This window comes from Girardinichthys multiradiatus, unplaced genomic scaffold, assembly GCF_021462225.1.
Source record: "Girardinichthys multiradiatus isolate DD_20200921_A unplaced genomic scaffold, DD_fGirMul_XY1 scaffold_36, whole genome shotgun sequence".
NCBI lineage: Eukaryota > Metazoa > Chordata > Actinopteri > Cyprinodontiformes > Goodeidae > Girardinichthys > Girardinichthys multiradiatus.
The window spans coordinates 88,305-112,844 of record NW_025917689.1 but is presented as its reverse complement, the minus strand read 5'-3'; the positions used below and the strand labels follow the sequence as shown (position 1 = coordinate 112,844).

General features: G+C 40.9%; 1 protein-coding gene across 1 annotated transcript; it reads right to left on the bottom strand.

Moving 5' to 3' along the window:
- Window positions 1-13,430: 13,430 nt before the first annotated feature.
- On the bottom strand, window positions 13,431-24,202 carry LOC124865184 (gastrula zinc finger protein xFG20-1-like). Its single transcript, XM_047360149.1, has 4 exons — window positions 24,072-24,202; window positions 23,753-23,956; window positions 16,147-17,098; window positions 13,431-13,587 (listed from the first exon to the last, which is right to left on the bottom strand). Exons 3-4 carry the CDS (start codon window positions 17,058-17,060, stop codon window positions 13,431-13,433), a joined length of 1,071 nt encoding a protein of 356 aa, XP_047216105.1. The 5' UTR covers window positions 17,061-17,098; window positions 23,753-23,956; window positions 24,072-24,202.
- Between the last annotated feature and the right edge of the window lie 338 nt (window positions 24,203-24,540).

Here is a 24,540-nt window from a genome sequence, read left to right as displayed (position 1 = left end):
GAAACTTTCAATTTCCATTCGACGGACCTTGATATCCATTTCACCTAAAATGTGTCTGGTTGCCTCTTTTGTGACCTTGTCTGCCAATTCATTCATCTTCTATACCAGAGGTCATTAACTGGCGGACCGCGGTCCGGGTCTGGACCCAGAAGCTGTCCCATCTGGACCCATACCTACAGAAAATCAAAGGGGTAATATTTAAAACTTGAAGGGCGCTTTTATTTTAAATTTCATCGCTTTTATAGACTTCACTGTAGCATCTTAGTGTGTACGGAAAAGGACAGACCAATTGTATGACAGTTAACCCACACCACGTGATAGCTCTCAGCCAAACAAGTCTGTGCATTCCTGGTGGTAAATATTGTGACTGCAGTAAGTGCAGAGAAGTCAGTCGAGAAGGAATCAAAGTGACACACGAAAGTTGAGGAAATACAGAGAGCCACATCATAGAAAGTAGAGAAAGAGACTAGTGAGACAAAGAAAGGGAGAGTAATGACTGCGCCATAGAAAGGAAGTCAGGTCAGTGCTACAGAGAGTTGAACAAGACGGGTGGGGCAGAGAAACGGAAAGATAAGGAACAGACGCTTTCTGAAAAAAGAAAAGTGGACAGTGAAAATAAGATCTTTAATCCGGAATGGACAGACTCATTTTTATTCATCCTTCCTGGATTCATCCTGGAAGCACTAAACCAGTGTGTCTCATATGTTCAGAAACCGTAGCACTTATTAAAAGGGCCAATATGAAACATCATTATGAGACAAAACATAAATGCTTTGAACATACACACCCAGTCAAAGCTGAAGGAAGAGCACAAAAAGTTGTCTGAGAGCCCAGTATGAGCAGTCCACCAGGATCCTGAGCCACACCTTTATTCCCCAACAACGTGCTCATCAATGTTCCCTCAGAGTTGCTTGGATTTTGGGTCAACACAAAAAAACATTTACTGAGGCAGGGGTTGTCAAAGAATGCATGAGTGCAGTAGCTGAAACACTACTTGAAGGGAAACAAAAACAAGAGCTGTGTGATCAAATAAATCAAATACCCCTATCAGCATCATCTGTGTTGGATGGGTGCAAAAACTTGTTATCACTCATGTAAAAACTTTGGGTTGCAAGGCACCTGCACTATGCCTTCCTCCCTGTGTGTGTGAGATCATTGTTATCTTCGTGAGAACCAGCCTCCTTTCCGTCTCACACACACACACACACACCCTGTCTGAACTGTCTGTTGAATTGTGTATATAAATAAAGAGATAGGGTGTCAAAACTTTGTAGTTTCACTGCAAAGTGGGCTACCCTTGTCACAAGTAACTCTGACTGTATCGTTCTTACCTCTGAGTTGACTAAATAATACCTAACATTTATTGGTCCTTCGTAGCCGGATTAATTCAATAACCTTATTTCTCTTTGCTTTAACAGTGACTCTGGGATCCGTGGCGGAAGCCTGACGTCGAGCGAAGCACCGCTGCACAGCCTCCATTAGCCGGAGTGGCTGAAAGTCCCGGTGTGTGTGAATTCACACCTGGCCAGTGGGTTATCGCCTTCCTCGGCGCGGGGTGACTCTCACAGGGTCCAGAGAGTCACCAAGAAGTCAACTCCAAGGTGAGACAGTTTTAAAATACAGTTCATAAGAAAAGTACTTAACAGTCGTTGGTAGTGCGTCGCCGGTAAGGACGCTGCATTCGAATGGTTTTATTCCACCGTGAAAGGGATAGTGACAAATTAAGGTAGGGCCCCGCCAAGAAGGGGGCCAAATAAAACGACTAAGGGTTATTCCTCTGCGAGGGAATAGAATAAGCGCTATAAAAGTAAAAAGAACGGAGTAAATTGAGCTCATAAAATAACACCAAGTTAACTTAGAAAAATTACAAGGTACCTGAAACTAACTGTGTGACTGTGTTGTGTGTATATATGGAGGACTAAGCATTTTAATAGAATCAGCAGGATTCTGCTAGTCCTGTGTTTTCTTTTGCCCAGATTAAAACTACGTACTGGTGACTTTGGAGATTAAGGTTGGATTTCATTCCAGAAAATTAACACCGCTGTGAATTAGTCGCAGTAGAAGGCCGTGTTAATGTCCTCTCCTTAAAGTCTCATGCCAGTGACCTTTTATCTGGGACATTCATACTACAATTAAACTAACATAAAACATAATGGGGAAAAAACAAAGTAAACAGAAAAATACTTTGGAGGGAGATGTAAAATGTATGGAGAATTATGTGGAAGGAGCAGGCATGATCTGCCATAGGTGGAATAAAAAACATGGGTTTTTGGGCAAATTAGAAACAAAGGCTGCCTTAAAATTACAAGGGGATCTAAAATTAGAAATAATGAAAACTAAAAAGAGACAAAAGACAGGACAAAGGAAGGTTGAATATAAACTATCAGAAAAATGGTTGGAACAGAGCAAGCTGAGAGACATACAGAGGCAGGATAAGAGGGAGAAGCGAAAAGAAAAGTTAACAGCCGCAGTTATGGTGCGGCAAGAGGAGGAGACTACAGCTGTTTTCAGACAGCAAAGGCGGCAGCCTCCAGGAGCGCAGCCGCCTGCTACACAGGCAGTGGTACAGCGTGAGGAGGAGGAAGAAGGCACAGCAGCAGCACCTCCTCAAACCCCCGACCAAAAGCCAGATAAATCAAGCAACCCTCTTAAAACAGAAGAACAGAGCTCCTGATCTCCTAATTTCTGGGGGAGCACAGGCGTACAAACTAGGAGTAAAAAAAAAAACCACTACTGACCCCGGCTTATACCCAAATGAAGCCTTAAAGGCTCATGAACAGAAATTCCATCCATCTGAAAAAAAAATAATAATAATAGAGGAAGACACATTTCCTCTTGTAGAAGTGGCCAATCCAAACATAGGTAACGCTGATAATCCACAGCCGCCAACCATTCTAGTATATAGGCCATGGACGCAGGAAGACAGAACTGCCGCTTTAAAAGGTATCCCAAACATACAGGAAGGTGTACCGGAATTTTTAGCAGCTATCACAGAACTCAGAGGAAGTTTCCATCTTAATGGCAGAGAAATGCACCAGTGTCTCTCTCAGCTCTTTGGCCATCGCTGGTGTAGAGTAGCCCGAGATTTCACTGGAAATGATGCCCAGGAAAATTCAATGGCGCACAATTCAGCAGATTTAAGAGATGCCTTACGCATCCTTTATGACTGAATCAGAACAGAATACACACAGACAGCAGATTACGGCAAAATCTCACAATGTAAACAGAAAGATGAGGAAGACCCACAAGATTTTTTGGATAGAATGAGACGTGTTTTCAGAGCAAACTCTGCTATACCATACAATGAGGTAGAAGGCGGGGCATATCAACAGCAGCTGAAGAGAGCGTTTTTGCAAGGATTAAAACCTGAGCTCAGACGATACATAGATAAACATTGGGTTCACCAGAATACAGGCACTGTCACCCAGGCGTTGGAATATGCAGACCATGCACACAAAACGCAACAACACAGGAAAACAGACACATTCACAATGCAAGATGGTTTAATAACATTGCAACAAGTGTCAGCACACTCATCAAGGGGGAGGGGAAGATTTAGAGGCGGGGGGAGCAGAGGAGGAGGAGAATTCAGAAACACACAAAGCATTGTGTGTCGGAGGTGTGGCAAAACAGGGCATTACGCCAGAGGATGCAAAGTAAACTTACAAAGCTCCAGAGCAAGAGATGAGAACTGTTGGCTTTGCAACAAGCAAGGACATATCGCAAGAGATTGTCAGGAGAAACCGGTATACAACCCCAACTCCAACTAAAATTGACAATTACCGCCTCAGCCCTCTGCAGGGGAAGAAGATAACTCTGATATGGAGGAAGTTGACATACAAGCAGCCTTAGAACTGATAGCGTTAAGCAAATCACAAGATTTACCCTACAAGAACATAATAATAAATGAAAAAGTGTACAACTGCTTGTGTGACACGGGGGCATGTAGGACAGTATTAACTGAACCCCCACCTGGAGTAAAATATTCTAACACTGCAGTACATGTTAGATCTGCAGCCGGTACATCAGAGGTCCATTATCTAAGCACACCGGTGATCATAAAAGAGCCTGAAACAGGATCCACATGCCAGGCTCCCGTTCTAATTAGTCAGAAATGTCCAGTAAATCTGCTAGGGAGAGACATTATGCAGAAGTTACACATAAACATCGTGTCTACAGAAACAGGCATGAAAGCTATTGTTGAGGAGGGAGCCCTAGTTGTGCACGGGTCCTCACAACCACACTATTACTGGTCTCTAGATCTAGGACCATCCCCAACAGCTAGAGAGCTGCTAAGAAAAACAAGAGAAAAACAAATTTTTCAACAAACTCAGTACATGCCAGACACTGAACTCCATGTGACTATGAGATACAAAAACACTGCAGGGCCAGATTATCAATATGACACTGTTTTTCATAGAGAGAATAATCAAACCGTTACCATACAAAATCTGTATGTTGACCCCAAAACAGGGAAATCCTCTGCCTCAGTCCTACTGTCGGAAAAACAACTACAACTGTTTAAAGACCACACCCCTCATCTATCACTGACTAAACCTGTAGGGGGTCAATGGAAGAATTCAGAACATTCTCTACAAAGAGCTGAGAGAGGGAGATATGAGGCATCAACAGACTCTGACTGGAAAATAGATCATAATACAGGGATCTGGAGACTCACTCTAGGGTGGGTGATCAGAGTACATCCAAAAACGCATATGGATGAAGCTGATTGAAAGCTACAGTGTCTGGTTGAAGAAAAACAAAATCTAAAACACTCTGCCTTGAAAGCTGTCCCACCTGAACTGTGGTCCCAATCATCAACTGATGTAGGATTAATAAAGGGGTTCCCACCATACAAGGTTAAACTAATATCTGAAAAAAGGCCATTAGTCCGTCAATACCCCTTAAAGCCAGAAGCCGAGGAAGGTATTAAGCCAGTAATACAGGACATGTTAAAATCAGGAATATTAAGAGAAACCCCTGAAGCTACGTGTAACACACCTATTTTTCCAGTGCAGAAAGCCAGCACAGGAAAGTGGAGAATGGTTCAAGATCTCTAACAAATAAATGATATTGTACAGCATGCAGCTCCAGATGTTTCAAATCCACACACATTGCTGCATTCACTGACCCCAGATAAAAAGTATTTCTCAGTAATAGATCTTAGTAATGCTTTCTTCACAGTACCACTGCATGAAGAATCACAGCATTTGTTTGGTTTTCAGTTTAAAGGAAAGAAATACACCTATACTAGGCTTCCACAAGGTTTCAGTGAAAGCCCACATGTATATACACAAGCATTAAGGTACTCAATGAGCACCTGCATAATACCAGAACACAGTCAAGTTCTGCTATATGTGGATGACATTTTAGTAGCATCAGACACAGAAAAACACTGTGAAGAGGCCACAATTACTGTGTTAAAGCACCTACACGAAACAGGCCACAAGGCGTCAAGAGATAAGCTGCAGTTTTGTAAAAATGAAGTAGTTTATTTAGGGCACACACTGTCACAGAATGGACGCTCCCTGCTGAATAGCAGAAAAACAGCCATACATGAAGCCCCAAAACCAATAACAAAGCAGCAAATGATGTCCTTTTTAGGACTTTGTAATTTCTGCAGAGAGTGGCTGCCCGACTATGCAGCCATAGTGCAACCATTACAATCTATGATTTATGGAACAAACATGACATTAAGGGACAAAATTATTTGGACAGAAGAGGGGGAAAAAGCATTTATTAACTTAAAGAACTTACTGCAAACCACAGTTACATTAGCCTTACCAGACTACAGCCAACCATTCACGCTGTGCGTGGACTCATGTCAGGGCTATATGAAAGCTGTACTGACACAACCCTTTGGGTCTAAAGATAGACCCCTAGCCTTTTACTCAAAGAAACTCGACGCGGTGGCCGGGGGTTTTCCTGCGTGTTTGCAAGCATGCTCTGCTGCCGCTGAAGCAGTGAAGCAAACAGCTGAAATAATTCTATGCCACCCGCTGACATTAAAAGTTCCCCATTCTGTTTCACTTGTTTTACTACAGACCTCACTTCCTTTTTTGACACATGCAAGACATATTGCATTAACTTCTCTACTACTCTCACAACCAAATATCACCTTGCAAAGATGTGGCCCGTTAAACCCAAGTACCTTAATACCTACGGCAGAGGACGGACAGCCACATTCATGTAAAGCAAAAGTAGAAGAGGACACCAAACCCAGACAGGACATTTCCCAAACGCCACTGCCTAACTCACAAACTGTGTTTGTAGATGGGTCCGCATCAAAAGATGAATATGGGAAAAATAGAGTTGGTTACGCAGTGACAACCATTGACAGCATAATAGAAGCTAAATCCTTGCCCAAAACATGCTCAGCCCAGACTGCAGAGTTGTATGCTGTAGTGAGAGCATGTGAACTACATGAGGGACAGATACTTACTATATACACAGACAGCCAATACGTTTTTGGATCAGTACATCACCATGCTAAAATCTGGCAGAATAGAGGTTTTAAAACATCATCAGGAACAGAGTTAACACATTTTAATCTTTTGAAAAGATTATTATCAGCAATACAGCTACCTGGTAAAATAGCACTCTGTAAATGTAAGGCTCACCAAACAGATTCTAGCACAGAAACAAAGGGGAATACTTTTGCTGACATAACTGCAAAGAAAGCAGCAACAGAACCCCTAACACTAAAAATGACTGACCTGCTATTTATAGACATGTCAGTACTGAAAGATGCGCAACAGACAGCAACCAGTACTGAAATAAAGGCCTGGCTGAAAAGAGGGGCTGAGAAAAAAGATGATATATACCACATAGAAAACAAACCCGTTTTACCAAAAAATCTATATAAAACGGCGGCAGTGGTGACTCATGGTAAATGCCACGTGTCACAGAGAAATATGTCACATCTGGTGAAACATCAATTCTATGCTTTAAATTTTTCTGACTATGCAAAGAATTTTTGTAGATCATGTATTATCTGCTGCAAACATAATCCACAGGGGAACATGAGACCCAAAAGAGGCCAGTTCCCAGCAGCAATTCATCCCTTTCACACAATACACATGGATTTCATAGAATTATCATGGTCAGGGGGAAATAAATATTGTTTAGTGGTTATAGATGCATTTTCAAAGTGGGTTGAGATGTATCCTGCAAAACACTGTGATGCGCTCATGGTGGCAAAAAGTTTAGTGACACATTTCTTCCCTACATATGGTATCCCAAAAATCATAAGATCAGATAATGGGACTCATTTTGTAAATAATGTAATAGAACTGTGCTCTAAAGCATTAGGGTTTCAGTTAAAAAATCATTGTTCTTACCACCCACAATCTGCTGGGCTGGTTGAACGAACAAATGGGACAATAAAAAACAGACTGAGAAAAACAGTTGAGGAGACAGGCAGACCGTGGCCAGACTGTCTGTCTCTGGTCAAACTATGGATGAGAATAACTCCAAATCAATCTGGGCTCACTCCATTTGAAATAGTACATGGCAGACCGTTTCCTCTGCCTTCTGATATGAATGAAATAGAGAAAGCACAACAGGAAACTTCATTAGCTGAGTGGATGAACAAAATGTTGCAGACAAAAGAAGCACAAATGTCCAGTGGTCTGCCGATAACCTCTGCTCCTATCCCACAGAACGACCTGAGGCCTGGAGACCTGGTCCTGATTAAGACACTCCACAGGAATGATTGGAGCACCCCCTGCTGGAAAGGGCCGTTTCAAGTGCTCCTGACAACGCCCACAGCTCTGAAAATAGCAGAGAGGCCTTCCTGGATCCATAAAAGCCACTGTGAGCCAGTTTTGCCGTTACAGGAGCCAAACCAACCGACGGGGTAAGCAGAAGGAAGTCCGGATTCAAAGGGGTTGGAGGACCCATATGGCCCAGCGTCTCAAACCGGTGAAGAAAACAGCTGATCTGCGCCCAATTATAAAATGGCTCTCTGTAACATGTGGACAGGACTGATAAGCCTGAGCTTAATTCTGGTAGCAGGACTCTTTCTCTATCTAAAGCAGGATCCACAGGAGGGGATACCGAACCAGAAGAGATGGACATCAGACGGGACCCATCTCAGACCACTGACGGAAGGACATGACACACACCCATTTCTGCAAAATTACTGGTATCGTTATGTGTATGACACAGCTAAAGCTCAAAATAAAACTGATTGTTATGTGTGTTCTATAATGCCCGTGCATTTCCAAGGCCCCACTATATATGTCAAAGCTATGAACCTCACCGAGACAAGTTGCGCCATATCAATGGGCCTGATAGGATATACAGATAAACAGTTCTTTCTTATGCCAAACCAATCTTTCATATTTAACACTTCTGGAATGTGGACAGATAAAAATCAGATCGTTGTGAATTATACACTGCGCAGTGACCAGAGATTAAATTACAGCTGTGACCCAGAAAACTGCACTTGCGACAGAAAACAATGGCAACCTCTCAACATTACAGGGATATCAGAACCATTCAAAGCATATGTAACAGACCCCGGAAACCATCGACACTGCATAAGACAAAATATTACAGGAAATCATACTCATTTTGTAGGGAATACTACGAAATGTAACTACTTCTACACTTACAGGAATAATCCCGGAAACGGCACATACTGGATAGAAGGGGTGGCATGGTTATGTGGTAATAATGCTTATTATGTACTTCCACCCAGTTGGTATGGTGTATGTGCCCCAGTTTTCACATCAGATCACACTGTGATACTTAGTAAGCAGACTATAGTTATACCACATAGGAGGTCAAAAAGGGAAATAGATGTTAAACCACATGACCCCATTTGGGGAACAAATGTCCCAGATGAATTTAAACTTTGGTCTAAAGATGATAAAACATTATCTCTCTTACCCTGGTTAGGTGTGGGCAAATTAATGCTGCGCGTGGAAACTTTAAGTTATCGATTTGGATTGTTTCTAAATAACTCCATAATAGTAGAAGAGGGTCAAAATACAGAAATAAGCGCTATGCGAGCCATGGTAATTCAGAACCGCATGGCTTTGGATATTATAACAGCATCAACGGGGGGCGTTTGTGTTCTATTGAATAACACCTGTTGCACATATATCCCAGATAATATACACTCTGCAAACATAACGGGAGCATTAAACAACCTACGGAATCTGCAAAATGTCATGGCACATGACCACCCAGATCCTAACTCTTCTTGGTTAGATTGGATGCTCACAGGGGGATGGATAAATCTGTTTAAGGTTCTCCTGGTTGCAGTAATAGCATGCATGGGCCTTCTGTGTCTCCTGTCAATATGTATTATCCCATGTTGCAAATGCATGGTACAAAGAATAGTAACTCAGTCAGTCACGGTGGCATATGCAACACTGAACCAGGTAGAAATGCACGAAAATGAAGGGGACGATTATGATGACATGTTGTAAATAAATCACATCAAAAGCCTGAGTGTACTCATACATTGTATTTCATAAAATGACCTTACAGCAGAAAATCGAAAGAAGTTGTTGCTTAAGTGAAATGAGAAAAAGTACAATGATGACATAAACAGGGCAGATTTTTAAATTCCTTTATTATGTTTCACTGTTTTCATTAATTAAGTATTATTCTTTTGTTTTTATGATTTCAAGTATTATTCTTTTGTTTTTATGATTTCAAGTATTATTCTTTTATTTTTATGATTTCAAGTATTATTCTTTTATTTTTATGATTTCAAGTATTATTCTTTTATTTTTATGATTTCAAGTATTATTCTTTTATTTCAAGTATTATTCTTTTATTTTTATGATTTCAAGTATTATTCAACATTTAACTTTTCATGGTCGCCGAGGGCGGCGGGGCCGTATGAGTATTTCCCACAAAATATAATCTGTTTACCGTCCGTGGGTTTTCGCTCATACAGAGTATTTTTCTTACTCGTTTTTATATTAAATGTTTTTACTTGTGATAAAAGGAGGGACTGTTGGATGGGTGCAAAAACTTGTTATCACTCATGTAAAAACCTTGGGTTGCAAGGCACCTGCACTATGCCTTCCTCCCTGTGTGTGTGAGATTATTGTTATCTCTGTGTGAACCAGCCTCCTTTCCGTCTCACACACATACACCCTGTCTGAACTGTCTGTTGAATTGTGTATATAAATAAAGAGATAGGGTGTCAAAACTTTGTAGTTTCACTGCGAAGTGGGCTACCCTTGTCACAAGTAACTCTGACTCTATCGTTCTTACCTCTGAGTTGACGAAATAATACCTAACATCTCCCCTGTGTGGGTTTTTGTGTGCTGGTTTAAAGTAGTTTTTTGGGTAAATATTTTCCCACAAAGATCACTCTTATAAGGTTTGTCTCCTGTGTGGATTTTCATGTGCTTGCCCAAATTGGACTTCTTTGAAAATCTCTTTTCACATGCATCACAATCAAAGGGTTTTTCTGCTGAGTGGATTCTCATGTGTATGTTTAAATCTGACTTGGAGGCAAACCTTTTCCCACAACCATCACAACTAAAAGGTTGATCTCCTGTGTGGATTCTCATGTGGTTGTTTAAAAGTGACTTGTAGGCAAGTCTTTTTCCGCAACTATCACAACCAAGGGACTTCTCCCCTGTGTGGGTTTTTATGTGCTGGTTTAAAGTTGTTTTACGGATAAATCATTTCCCACAAACATTACAACTAAGGGATTTCTCCCCTGTGTGGCTTTTTGTGTGTGGGACTAAATGTGACTTCTGGGAAAATCTTTTTGCATGTAGCGACAGTTGACAGTCACTGGCGTTGACTTTGCAGCAATCCCTCATACTGAGCATGCATGTAGCGACAGCGGAGAGGAAAAACTCCCTTTTAACAGGAAGAAACCTCCAGCAGAACCAGGCTCAGTGTGAGCGCCCATCTGCCATGACCGACTGGGGGTTTGAGAGAACAGAGCAGACACACAAAGAGAACAAAGAAGCACTGATCCAGGAGTACTTTCTATGGGAAGGAAAAGTAAATGTTAATGGATGTAGCTCCTTTAGTCGTTTCACTTAGAAAGAAAGAACAGATAAACTCTGAGCCAGTTTTCAAGGTTAGAGAATGAAAGAGAGCACATAGAGTTAGTCAGAGTAAAAGCTCAGTCAGTAGCCATGTCTAGGAGAGAGAAAGGGTTAAACACTGAAAGACAGGGTCATGTGTATCATCGGTAGAAGGTGAGCATTAAGTTGTTGCCAGCAGAAGCTTGGATGATGCCCCTATCCAGAAAGGTGTTACAGGTAGACACAGAGTCAGGCCAGTTGTAGCTTCTAGGAAGAGAAAAGAGAGAACAAAGTTAAAAGCTGAAATAACAGCAAATAATGCAAAATTGGAGAGTAGTGCGAGAATGTAGCGAACAGGGTGAAAGTCTCTTTATGTCCTCCAGAAGGCTAAGCCTATAGGAGCATAACTACAGAGATAACTCAGGATAACCTAAGCCACTCCAACTATAAGCTTTATCAAAAAGGAAAGTTTTAAGCCTAGCCTTAAAAGTAGACTGGGTGTCCGCCTCACGGACTAAAACTGGGAGCTGGTTCCACAGGAGAGGAGCTCGATAACTAAAGGATCTGCCTCCCATTCTACTTCTAGAGACTCTAGGAACCACCAGTAAACCTGCAGTCTGAGAACAAAGTGCTCTGTTAGGAACGTATGGAACCATCAGATCTCTGATGTGTGATGGAGCTAGATCTAGAATTACATGCATTATGAACAAATTTATCTTAGAACTAGAGAAGAAAATCTGATAAATATTATCAGTGAACAGTACAGTAGGTAAAATCAGAGATGCCACAATGGTGTGATAACCTGGACTGTAAATATGTTGGTTTCACGGTGTCATGGTATCAATGTGAAATTCTAAAACACAAAGGTATCCAATGATTTAATTGTCTTTCTTTATGGTGGCGCAGTTGGTAGCATTGTTACCTGGCAGCAAGAAGGTCCTGGGATCAACTCCTGGCCGGGGGGTCCTTCTGAATTGAGTTTGCATGTTCTCCCCATGCATGCGTGGGTTCTCACTGGGTACTCCAGCTTCCTCCCACAATCCAAAAACATGCTTGTTAGGTTAATTGGTCTCTCTAAATTGCCCTTAGGTGTGTGTTGCCCTGCGTTGGAATAAAAAATTACTGACTGTTTTGAAGATTTTGATAACTGTTGATGTTTTTATTAGAAAGCTTGATCCTTTTGATGGGTTATGATTTTACTCAGAATGTCTCTTTACTCCTGTCTTACAGATAAATGCTTTTTAAGGCAAACAAGGGCATTTTTATTTTAGGTATAATATACAACAAATCTAAGATCAACAGCAGAAGAGAAACTTTGCTGCTGGAAGGTTTTAAAAACAGCTCATCTCAAGTCCATGATTCACTGGAACGTCTGTGCAGCACCTTTATGGCCGAACGGCATCCGTAAAAACTCAAAAAAACCCAAAAGGAGCGATTTTCACTTCTGTTAATGGCGGCTCATTACCTATTTTACAACTTTCAATTGGTATATGGGTTAGGTTGATTTTAGTGGCTCAGCACGAGCCCCAAGGGCATTGTTTTAACAAGTTTGGCTTAAGGAAACCTATAAAAAACCTCCTAAAATCATTTGGAACCAGGCAACAAGACTTTTTACCACCAACGAAAAACCCAGAAATGAGGTGACTCAAATAATTCACCACAATAAATTATTGTTCACAATAAATCTAGAATTTTATATGCTTTATTTAATTTTGCAGGTGTCAGTAACAGATTAACAATCAGCAAAATTGAATAATAGAAATAAATCAATCAACTTAACCTATCTTTCCCTAATGCTGAAACTGGTAAGGCTGAAGAGGCTTTGGAGACGGAGGCTCACCATGGATCCGACTGGAGTGATTTCTTCAGTAGGCCACAAGTGATTGTTTTCTTGGATGAGAGGCAAATCTTCAGTTTTCTTCCTCTAAGTGGACAGGCACTGATGCTTGGGGTTTCAATGGCAAAGTTGAAAAAAAAAAATTTTCAATTTAAAAAACTAAAACTTTGTTGGCATATGTTTCAAATGTCGGTAGCTTCCAGAGCCTGAATAGTTGAAGGAAACCTTTGAGGTGTAATTGAGGTTGGTTCAGGATTTCCAGAAGCCTGAAACTTAGAGCAATCAGTTGTTCACTGACCAAGTTCACTTCAGTTTTCTTGGTAAAAATGCGACAGATGAAATTCAGATTCTCAATTCTGAGTTGCAGCTCTTCTCAGGGCACACGGGTTGATCCTCTCTATAATGCAGAATTGTCAGCGGGGCTGCATCTCCGGTCTTCTGATTCATCTGTAGCTTCTTTCTTTGTCCCATCTTGTTCGCTGGTCTTCTGCAAGGAAACGACCCCATTTCTTTCTTTGGCAGAGTTTTTATAGTGCAGATAGCCTCACTGCTCATCCCTTGTTGCCGGGCAGGCTATCCCATCATTGAGTTACACGGTCGCCGTGACTTTTCGGTGCCGTCTCCTGGCCTCCGTAGACAGAGTCGTAAACATCCCCCAGCTGGCTCCCTGTGTTATGACTTTTGCCTGTTTTTTGACCTTCATGACTCCCGCTCCCATCCTGGTCCGATGACTTTTGCCTGTTTTTCGAACTTCAGACTGATGAAAACAGCATGAACCTGGCTTCTCGTTTCTCACTCCCATGCTTGTTATGACTTGATCTTGCTCGTTGACCTTCCATCCATGCCCAGTTCCCGTGAGCTGGCTCTGCCCCTCCCGTCCTAATGTTATGTCTCTGCCGCCTCTGGCTCCCAAGCCATGGTGCCCTCCTTATCTGCTCAGCCTCAAGCTTTCTAACACCATTTCTCTGCTTCTTGCTCTCATACCAGTTATAGCTAAAAAAAAAACCATCACTTCATTTTTATGAATACATCACAATTGATTAACATTACCACTCTTCATTACATTTAATAATTGTAGAGACATAGAAAATCATCATACATGTTGCTTTGATTATACTTGTAGTTTTCTACTTCTGAAAAAGATAAGACAGTTAAGACTTCTGAAAAAGATAAGACAGTGACAGTTAATGTGTGACTTTAAAACTGTATTATAATCTTAACTGAGAAAAAACGTGCTCATGCTCGAAAACCCTCCATTGTGGCAGAATTACAACAATTCTGCAAAAATTAGTGGACCAACATTCCTCCATAGGGCTGTAAAAGACTCATTGCATGTTATAGCAAATGCTTTATTGCAGTTGTTCCTGTTGAGGGTTAGCCCAACCAGTTATTAGGTTTAGGTGGCAAACACTTTTTCACCACTATCTATCTGGTGTATATCCACTCCCGGGCAAACTAAATAAGCGAGCTGCTGCTGCTTTTCAGAACAAGCAACTGGGACTTCCATGAATCTGCCACTATTGGCTAGCTAAACTGATAACAGACGTGGAAAAACATTGCTTCCTGGGACCTACGCAATATGGTGTAAAGAGGGTCTTAAATTATGCTTAATAATCATAACCAGCAAAGGGTTTATCTTTTATTTCATCAAAAAAGTGTCTCTCCAGTTTGGATTCTTGTGTGTATGTTTAAAGATGACTTGAAGGCAAAGAAGTTGCCACAAGCATCTGAACCAAATGTTTTTTCTCTCCTGTGTGGATTTGTCATGTGTTTGTATAAATATGATTTTGAAGCACAACTTTTTCCACATGCATCACAAGCAAATGTTAATCTCCTGTGTGGATTTTCATGTGTCTATCTAAATTTGACTTCCAGGAAAATCTCTTTCCACATGCATCACAGGCGAAGGGTTTGTCTTCTGTGTGGATTTTCATGTGTTTGTCTAAATTTGACTTCCAGGCAAATCTTTTTCCACATGCATCACAACTAAAAGGTTTGTCTCCTGTGTGAATTCTCATGTGCGTGTTTAGTTGTGACTTGACTGCAAATCGTTTTCCACATGCATCACAACCAAAAGGTTTATCTCCTGTGTGGATTGTCATGTGTTTATCTAAAGTTGACTTTTGCACAAAGCTTTTTCCACATACATCACAACCAAAGGGTTTGTCTCCTGTGTGGATTCTCATGTGTGTGTTTAATTGTGACTTGAAGACAAATCTTTTTCCACATGCATCACAACCAAAAGGTTTATCTCCTGTGTGAATTCTCATGTGTGTGTTTAATTTTGATTTGACTGCAAATCGTTTACCACATGCATCACAACCAAAAGGTTTATCTCCTGTGTGAATTCTCAAGTGTGTCTTTAAATCTGACTTGTAGTGAAATCTTTTTCCACATACATCACAACCAAAGGGTTTGTCTCCTTTGTGAATTCTCATGTGCTTTTTTAAAACTGACTTGTAGCAAAATCTTTTTCCACATACATCACAACCAAAAGGTTTATCTCCTGTGTGAATTCTCATGTGTGTGTTTAATTTTGATTTGACTGCAAATCGTTTACCACATGCATCACAACCAAAAGGTTCATCTCCTGTGTGGATTCTCATGTGTTTATCTAAAGTTGACTTCTGCACAAATCTTTTTCCACATGCATCACAACCAAAGGCTTTGTCTCCTTTGTGAATTCTCATGTGTATGTTTAAAGTTGACTTCTGCACAAAGCTTTTTCCACATACATCACAACCAAAGGCTTTGTCTCCGTTGTGAATTCTCATGTGTATGTTTAAAGTTGACTTCTGCACAAAGCTTTTTCCACATACATCACAACCAAAGGGTTTGTCTCCTGTGTGGATTCTCATGTGTGTGTTTAATTGTGACTTGAAGACAAATCTTTTTCCACATGCATCACAACCAAAAGGTTTATCTCCTGTGTGAATTCTCATGTGTGTGTTTAATTTTGATTTGACTGCAAATCGTTTACCACATGCATCACAACTAAAAGGTTTATCTCCTGTGTGAATTCTCAAGTGTGTGTTTAAATCTGACTTGTAGTGAAATCTTTTTCCACATACATCACAACCAAAGGGTTTGTCTCCTTTGTGAATTCTCATGTGCTTTTTTAAAACTGACTTGTAGCAAAATCTTTTTCCACATACATCACAACCAAAAGGTTTATCTCCTGTGTGAATTCTCATGTGTGTGTTTAATTTTGATTTGACTGCAAATCGTTTACCACATGCATCACAACCAAAAGGTTCATCTCCTGTGTGGATTCTCATGTGTTTATCTAAAGTTGACTTCTGCACAAATCTTTTTCCACATGCATCACAACCAAAGGCTTTGTCTCCTTTGTGAATTCTCATGTGTATGTTTAAATTTGACTTGTAGGCAAATCTTTTTCCACATGCATCACAACTAAAGGGTTTCTCCCCAGTATGGACTTTTGTGTGTTGTTTTAAATTATATTTCCTGGTAAAACCTTGACCACACTCACCACAATTAAACGTTTTACTACCTTTCTGGACATTTGTCACTGAATCTATAATTTTCTTTTCTCTGAAACAAGTCTCATTACCGGAACAATCTGAAGACGTTAATCTTGGATGACATGTCATGTGACTCTGAAGAGAGCGTCTGTTAGCAAATTTTCCTCCACACTCAGAGCAGCTCAAAGATTTGTTGACAGTGTTTCTGCCTGACCCTGGAGTCCTGCTCTCCTTCCAATCCTCCTCACTGTCTTCAGTTTCAGAGTCTGATAAGTGTTTAAGCTCAGATTTATGATACTTCACATCATCCTCACTGTCTTCAGTTTCAGAGTCTGACAAGTGTTTAAGCTCAGATTCATGATGCTTCACATCCTCTTCATCATCTTCACTGTCTTTAGTCAGTGAATAGTTGGAAAAGCCTCCATGAGTATTTAGATCTGGGTTTATGCTGGTTTCTGATGTTCCACAGTCCTCTACTTTAATTTCTGCTTTTATCTGGTCAGTTGAGCTGCTGCTTGGAAGATCTCTGTCGTCTGTCTGGTGTTGATGAAGCTGAGAGAACAGAGGTTTCTCTTCATCCTCTTCACTCGTCATATGAACAACAGTTACTGGAAACCTGGTATCATCAGTCTCCTCCTTCACATTCAGTTGCTCTCCATCCTGGCTGGCCCAGATTCTTTCACTTTCCTCCTTTATGTGGAGGAGCTCCAGCTCCTGTTGGTCCATATCAGGACTCTGTTCTTCAGGAGCCTCTTCTTTAAAATCTGCAGACATCATTGAAAGACATTACATGCATTATGAACAACTTTACCTTGACAATGTTACAAAGATAATAAAGATTAGAACAATCTGATGTACGCTCACCGGCCAGCTGCTCGTTAACACAAATTTCCAATCAGCCAATCACATGGCAGCAACTCAATGTATTTAGGCATATAGACATTGTCAAGACAATCTGCTGCAGTTCAAACCGAGCATCAGAATGGGGAAGAAATGTGATTTAAGTGACTTTGAACGTGGCATGGTTGTTGGTGCCAGATTGCTGGTCTGAGTATTTCAGAAACTGCTGATCTACTGGGATTTTTAAGGATTACCTTCTCTAGGGTTTACAGAGAATGGTCCGAAAAAGAGAAAATATCCAGTGAGAGGCAGTTCTGTGGGAGCAAATGCCATGTTGATGCCAGAGGTCAGAGGAGAATGGCCAGACTGGTTTGAGCTAATAGAAAGGCAACAGTAACTCAAATAACCACTCGTTATTGTACTGTATTGCACCGACTACGCCAAAACAAATTCCTTGTATGTCCAAAAACGTACTTGGCAATAAAGCTTTTCTGATTCTGATTCTGATTCTGATTACAACCAAGGCATGCAGAAGAGCATCTTTGAACCTACAACACGTCGAACCTTGAGGCAAATAGGCTATAGCAGCAGAAGACCACACCAGGTGCCACTCCTGGCAGCTAAGAACAGGAAACTGAGGCTACCATTCGCACAGGCTCACCAAAATTGGACAATAGAAGATTGGAAAAATGTTGCCTGGTCTGACGAGTCTCGATTTCTGCTGCAACATTCAGATGGTGGGGTCAGAATTTGGCTTCAATAACCTGAACGCCTGGATACATACTGCCTTATATCAATGGTTCAGGCTGGTGGTGTGGGTGATATTTTCTTGGCACATTTGGGGCCCCTTAGTACCAATTGAGCATCGTTTCAACGCCACAGCCTACCTGAGTATTGTTGCTGACCATGTCCATCCCTTTATGACCACAGTGTACCCATCTTCTGATGGTTACTTCCAGCAGGATAACACGCCATGTCATGAAGTACGAATCATCTCAGACTGGTTTCTTGAACATGACAATGAGTTCACTGTTCTCAAATGGCCTCCACAGTCACCAGATCTCAATCCAATAGAGCACCTTTGGGATGTGGTGGAATGGGAGATAACAACTGAAAATATGTCTTATAGTCTAGGTTCTTCAAAGTAGCCACCTTTTGCTTTGATTACTGCCCCGCACACTCTTGGCATTCTGTTGATGAGCTTCAAGAGGTAGTCACCTGAAATGGTTTTCACTTCACAGGTGTGCCCTGTCAGGTTTAATAAGTGGGATTTCAAGCCTTATAAATGGGTTTGGGATCATCAGTTGTGTTGTGGAGGAGGTGGATACAGTACACAGCTGATAGTTCTACTGAATAGACTGTTAGAATTTGTATTATGGCCAGAAAAAAAAGCAGCTAAATAAAGAAAAACGAGTGGCCATCAATACTTTAAGAAATGAAGGTTAGTCAGTCCTAACAACAGGAAAAACTTTGAAAGTGTCCAAGTGCAATCGCAAAAACCATTAAACGCTACAAACAAACTGGCTCACATGAGGACCACCCCAGGAAAGGAAGACCAAGAGTCACCTCTGCTGCGGATGATAAGTTCATCCGAGTCACCAGCCTCAGAAATCGCAGGTTAACAGCAGCTCAGATTAACAGGTCAATGCCACACAGAGTTCTAGCAGCAGACGCATCTCTAGAATAACTGTTAAGAGGAGACTGTGTGAATCAGGCTTTCATGGTAAAATAGCTACTAGGAAACCACTGCTGAGGACAGGCAACAAGCAGAAGAGACTTGTTTGGGCTAAAGAACACAAGGAATGGACATTAGACCAGTGGAAATCTGTGCTTTGGTCTGATGAGTCCAAGTTTGAGATCTTTGGTTCCAACCACCGTGTCTTTGTGCGGCGCAGAAGAGGTGAACGGATGGACTCTACATGCCTGGTTCCCACCGTGAAGCATGGAGGAGGAGGTGTGATGGTGTGGGGGTGCTTTGCTGGTGACACTGTTGGGGATTTATTCAAAATTGAAGGCATACTGAACCAGCAAATAACAACTGGACTATAACAGTAGAGGACGGATGGATGTTTAGGTAAATGTTACCGATCATTTATTGTCACCGAGGTGGACTGCTAGGCCATATCACCCAGCCCTACATTGTATGATGTAAAAGGGTCTTAAATTATGCTTAAATTTTTTCCACAATCATAACCAGTAGGGGCTTTTCTTTACTGTAAATTCTAGTGTGTTTGTTTAGATTTGAATTTTTTGAAGTGTTTACCACATTTATCACATCCAAAACGTTTCTCTTCAGTTCGGATCCTTGTGTGTTTGTTTAAAGATGACTTGAAGGAAAAAATGTTACCACAAGCATCTCAACCAATGGGATTTTCTCTCCTGTGTGGATTTGTCACGTGTTTGTATGAATATGATTTTAAAGCAAAACGTTTTCCACACACAAGCAAATTATTCTGTGTGGATTCTCATGTGTATTTTTAATTGTGACTTCCAGGCAAATATTTTTCTACATGCATCACAGCCAAAAGGTTTGTCTCCTGTGTGGACTCTCATGTGTGTCTAACTTTAACTTACAGCGGCCTGTCTTGTGTACCTTTAAAGGCTTTTGTGAGCTTCTGAAGGCAGGCTCAGAAGCTTCACTTTAGGAAGTTAAAACTTTCCTTTTATTTTCTTTTTGTCAAAAACCTGAAACTAAGGAAGCTTAGATAGCTTTTATTCAAAAACCAACAACACCCGGCTTAATGTCGCTTCCCCTTTCCCTGGCTGAGCTGGGTTGCAACATTTAATGGGGGCGCGTCCTGGATCTTAATGTAATCCTGGTGACTGAACCAAAAAAAGTAAAAAATATACACACGGCCACCGGCCGTAACAACGCAGCTCCTCTCTTGGGATGAACGAGACAAGTTTAACTCCCTTAACAGACCTGTTGTTACTAAATCATTTCAAGGCAGGAGGAAGCATAAAGCTTTGATTATAAAAAACAACTAAAGGTTTTATTAAATCCCCTTTATTACATTAATAACACAAACATATCTTGGTGCCACTACCAGCCACTAGGGGGCAATATTCTTCCCAAACCAAACAAGAAGAACTAGTTGATTGTGGAGGTGTTATGGTGTAGTTAGTTTTGTTGATTGAGGTGGGTGCAGATGAAAGTTAAAATCTGGTAATTCAGCAGATAAACTGACCGACAATCAGGCCCCCAAGCACTAACTGCTATTTTTAAAAAAATAGTGTTGGCATGAAGAAGGAAACATCCAAACCTAATCTGTGCAGCAGAACTCTGGGCTGGAAAACATCATCTGGTGTCTCTTCCTCTGCTGCGTCCTGCCGCTGTTTGAGCTCCTGCTTCCCTCCAGTTTCTTTGACCAGATGTTCCTCAAGCTGCTGGACTTCTTTCCAGAGTTCATCAACTGCTGCTGCTGCAGCTCTCTTACAGCTTTATCAACACTCCCGCTTCTGGGCTGCTGACGAACAGAGAACAAAGGATGAAGAACCCGGAAGAGATCCACGTGTTTGGGAAGAGGGGGCGGGGCCAGCGGAACCGGAAATCATGACTAAATGTATTATTGTTTTCCACACCTCAAGGAGAATAAAGTAGTGTCTGTACTTCCACTTAGAAAACGCAATCTTCCCTCCAGACCCGCCATTGTTGCAGCTTACATCTGCTAGTTTACCTGAGCAGGGCTGCTGGGGGCGTTTCTGTGTAAACTGAACTCTGCCTCTGATTGGTTTACCTTGAAAGCCTCCTCTATCTTCTTCTTCTTTTATATTGGCGGTTCGCAAACAACTGAAGGAGGCATTACCGCCACCAACTGGTAAGGAGTGTGGACCACATGACATCTATACATACTTATACATACCCCTACATACACTAAATCCTACAACTTACAATGTTTTAAAAAATACAATATTAAATGCTTCTATAATAGCATTATAGAAAGATTACATTAATCAATACTACCATTTATATCCACTTTTTGTAGTTTTATTTCACTATTATTCCTAAAGGTTTGCCAATCTGCATATCTAAAGCACCATTTTTTCATCCCATTTATACAATATTTCTCTATATGTAGTTTTACTTCAGTCATAATAGGAAAGTGATCACTTCCTATAGTTGTTTTATTGATTACTTTCCATTAACACCTGCTAGAGAATCTGAAACTAATGTTAAATCAATTTCCGACACTGTATTTTCTCTCAAATTAATTTTTGTCCCACTCCCATCGTTCAAAACTACCAAATATTTCACATCCATTATTTCTTCAACTACACCCCATTTTGATCATTATGATCACTCCATGGTGAGCTATGTCCATTAAAATCCCCACAAATCACTTTATCCTCTAAATACTTCCCAAATTCCTCCATTAGATCTAAAGAAAGTCTTAAAATAATAAATTCTAACTCTTTTCCTTTATCTCAAACTCTAAATTGAATCCCCTTTTTAATGAATAATATACATCCTCCTCCTGATGATCCGTCTCTATCTCTTCTAATGCTTTCATATCCTTTGATAACAAAATCAAGATTTGGTTTCAGCCAAGTTTCCTGATTGCATATAATATCTAATTCTTCTTTAAAATCCCTAATAAATCCTTTAAACTGTTGCCCATTTGAAATTAGACTTCTATCATTCCATTGTAAGACGATCAATTTGTTCTTTCTTCCAGTCCTCCCACCCTCCCTTCTTCCTCTAATCTCTTATTTATGTGCTCCCATGATATATCCTTAATACTGTAAAACCTCTCTGCTCCTTTCACGATTATTTTGATTTTATCTGTCTTGTGCTTAACTTGATCTGTACAATTAATTACATCAGCAATAAACAGCATCATCTTTTCAACTGTCAGTACTGTGTCTGATCTAATCTGCCTTTGCTCTGGTGTTGGACTCAGCTGAACTTTTCCTGGAACATATTTTATTCCTGGAACAGCAGCTCAGATTAACAGGTCAATGGCACACAGAATTCTAGCAGCAGACGCATCTCTAGAATAACTGTTAAGAGGAGACTGTGTGAATCAGGCCTTCATGGTAAAATAGCTACTAGGAAACCACTGCTGAGGACAGGCAACAAGCAGAAGAGACTTGTTTGGGCTAAAGAACACAAGGAATGGACATTAGACCAGTGGAAATCTGTGCTTTGGTCTGATGAGTCCAAGTTTGAGATCTTTGGTTCCAACCACCGTGTCTTTGTGCGGCGCAGAAGAGGTGAACGGATGGACTCTACATGCCTGGTTCCCACCGTGAAGCATGGAGGAGGAGGTGTGATGGTGTGGGGGAGCTTTGCTGGTGACACTGTTGGGGATTTATTCAAAATTGAAGGCATACTGAACCAGCAAATAACAACTGGACTATAACAGTAGAGGACGGATGGATGTTTAGGTAAATGTTACCGATCATTTATTGTCACCGAGGTGGACTGCTAGGCCATATCACCCAGCCCTACGTTGTATGATGTAAAAGGGTCTTAAATTATGCTTAAATTTGTTCCACAATCATAACCAGTAGGGGCTTTTCTTTACTGTAAATTCTAGTGTGTTTGTTTAGATTTGAATTTTTTGAAGTGTTTACCACATTTATCACATCCAAAACGTTTCTCTTCAGTTCGGATCCTTGTGTGTTTGTTTAAAGATGACTTGAAGGAAAAAATGTTACCACAAGCATCTCAACCAATGGGATTTTCTCTCCTGTGTGGATTTGTCACGTGTTTGTATGAATATGATTTTAAAGCAAAACGTTTTCCACACACAAGCAAATTATTCTGTGTGGATTCTCATGTGTATTTTTAATTGTGACTTCCAGGCAAATATTTTTCTACATGCATCACAGCCAAAAGGTTTGTCTCCTGTGTGGACTCTCATGTGTGTCTAACTTTAACTTACAGCGGCCTGTCTTGTGTACCTTTAAAGGCTTTTGTGAGCTTCTGAAGGCAGGCTCAGAAGCTTCACTTTAGGAAGTTAAAATCCTCCTTTTATTTTCTTTTTGTCAAAAACCTGAAACTAAGGAAGCTTAGATAGCTTTTATTCAAAAACCAACAACACCCGGCTTAATGTCGCTTCCCCTTTCACTGGCTGAGCTGGGTTGCAACATTTAATGGGGGCGCGTCCTGGATCTTAATGTAATCCTGGTGACTGAACCAAAAAAAGTAAAAAATATACACACGGCCACCGGCCGTAACAACGCAGCTCCTCTCTTGGGATGAACGAGACAAGTTTAACTCCCTTAACAGACCTGTTGTTACTAAATCATTTCAAGGCAGGAGGAAGTATAAAGCTTTGATTATAAAAAACAACTAAAGGTTTTATTAAATCCCCTTTATTACATTAATAACACAAACATATCTTGGTGCCACTACCAGCCACTAGGGGGCAATATTCTTCCCAAACCAAACAAGAAGAACTAGTTGATTGTGGAGGTGTTATGGTGTAGTTAGTTTTGTTGATTGAGGTGGGTGCAGATGAGAGTTAAAATCTGGTAATTCAGCAGATAAACTGACCGACGATCAGGCCCCCAAGCACTAACTGCTATTTTTAAAAAAAATAGTGTTGGCATGAAGAAGGAAACATCCAAACCTAATCTGTGCAGCAGAACTCTGGGCTGGAAAACATCATCTGGTGTCTCTTCCTCTGCTGCGTCCTGCTGCTGTTTGAGCTCCTGCTTCCCTCCAGTTTCTTTGACCAGATGTTCCTCAAGCTGCTGGACTTCTTTCCAGAGTTCATCAACTGCTGCTGCTGCAGCTCTCTTACAGCTTTATCAACACTCCCGCTTCTGGGCTGCTGACGAACAGAGAACAAAGGATGAAGAACCCGGAAGAGATCCACGTGTTTGGGAAGAGGGGGCGGGGCCAGCGGAACCGGAAATCATGACTAAATGTATTATTGTTTTCCACACCTCAAGGAGAATAAAGTAGTGTCTGTACTTCCACTTAGAAAACGCAATCTTCCCTCCAGACCCGCCATTGTTGCAGCTTACATCTGCTAGTTTACCTGAGCAGGGCTGCTGGGGGCGTTTCTGTGTAAACTGAACTCTGCCTCTGATTGGTTTACCTTGAAAGCCTCCTCTATCTTCTTTTTCTTTTATATTGGCGGTTCGCAAACAACTGAAGGAGGCATTACCGCCACCAACTGGTAAGGAGTGTGGACCACATGACATCTATACATACTTATACATACCCCTACATACACTAAATCCTACAACTTACACTGTTTTAAAAAATAAAATATTAAATGCTTCTATAATAGCATTATAGAAAGATTACATTAATCAATACTACCATTTATATCCACTTTTTGTAGTTTTATTTCACTATTATTCCTAAAGGTTTGCCAATCTGCAGATCTAAAGCACCATTTTTTCATCC

Coding starts and splice junctions, on each gene's coding strand:
- LOC124865184 (XM_047360149.1), bottom strand. CDS start 17,060: ATGGACCAACAGGAGCTGGAGCTCCTCCACATAAAGGAGGAAAGTGAA. Junction 13,588..16,146: donor GGAAAAAGATTTGTGCAGAA/GTCAACTTTAGA, acceptor TTCGAAAAACAG/GCAAAAGTCATCGGACCAGG.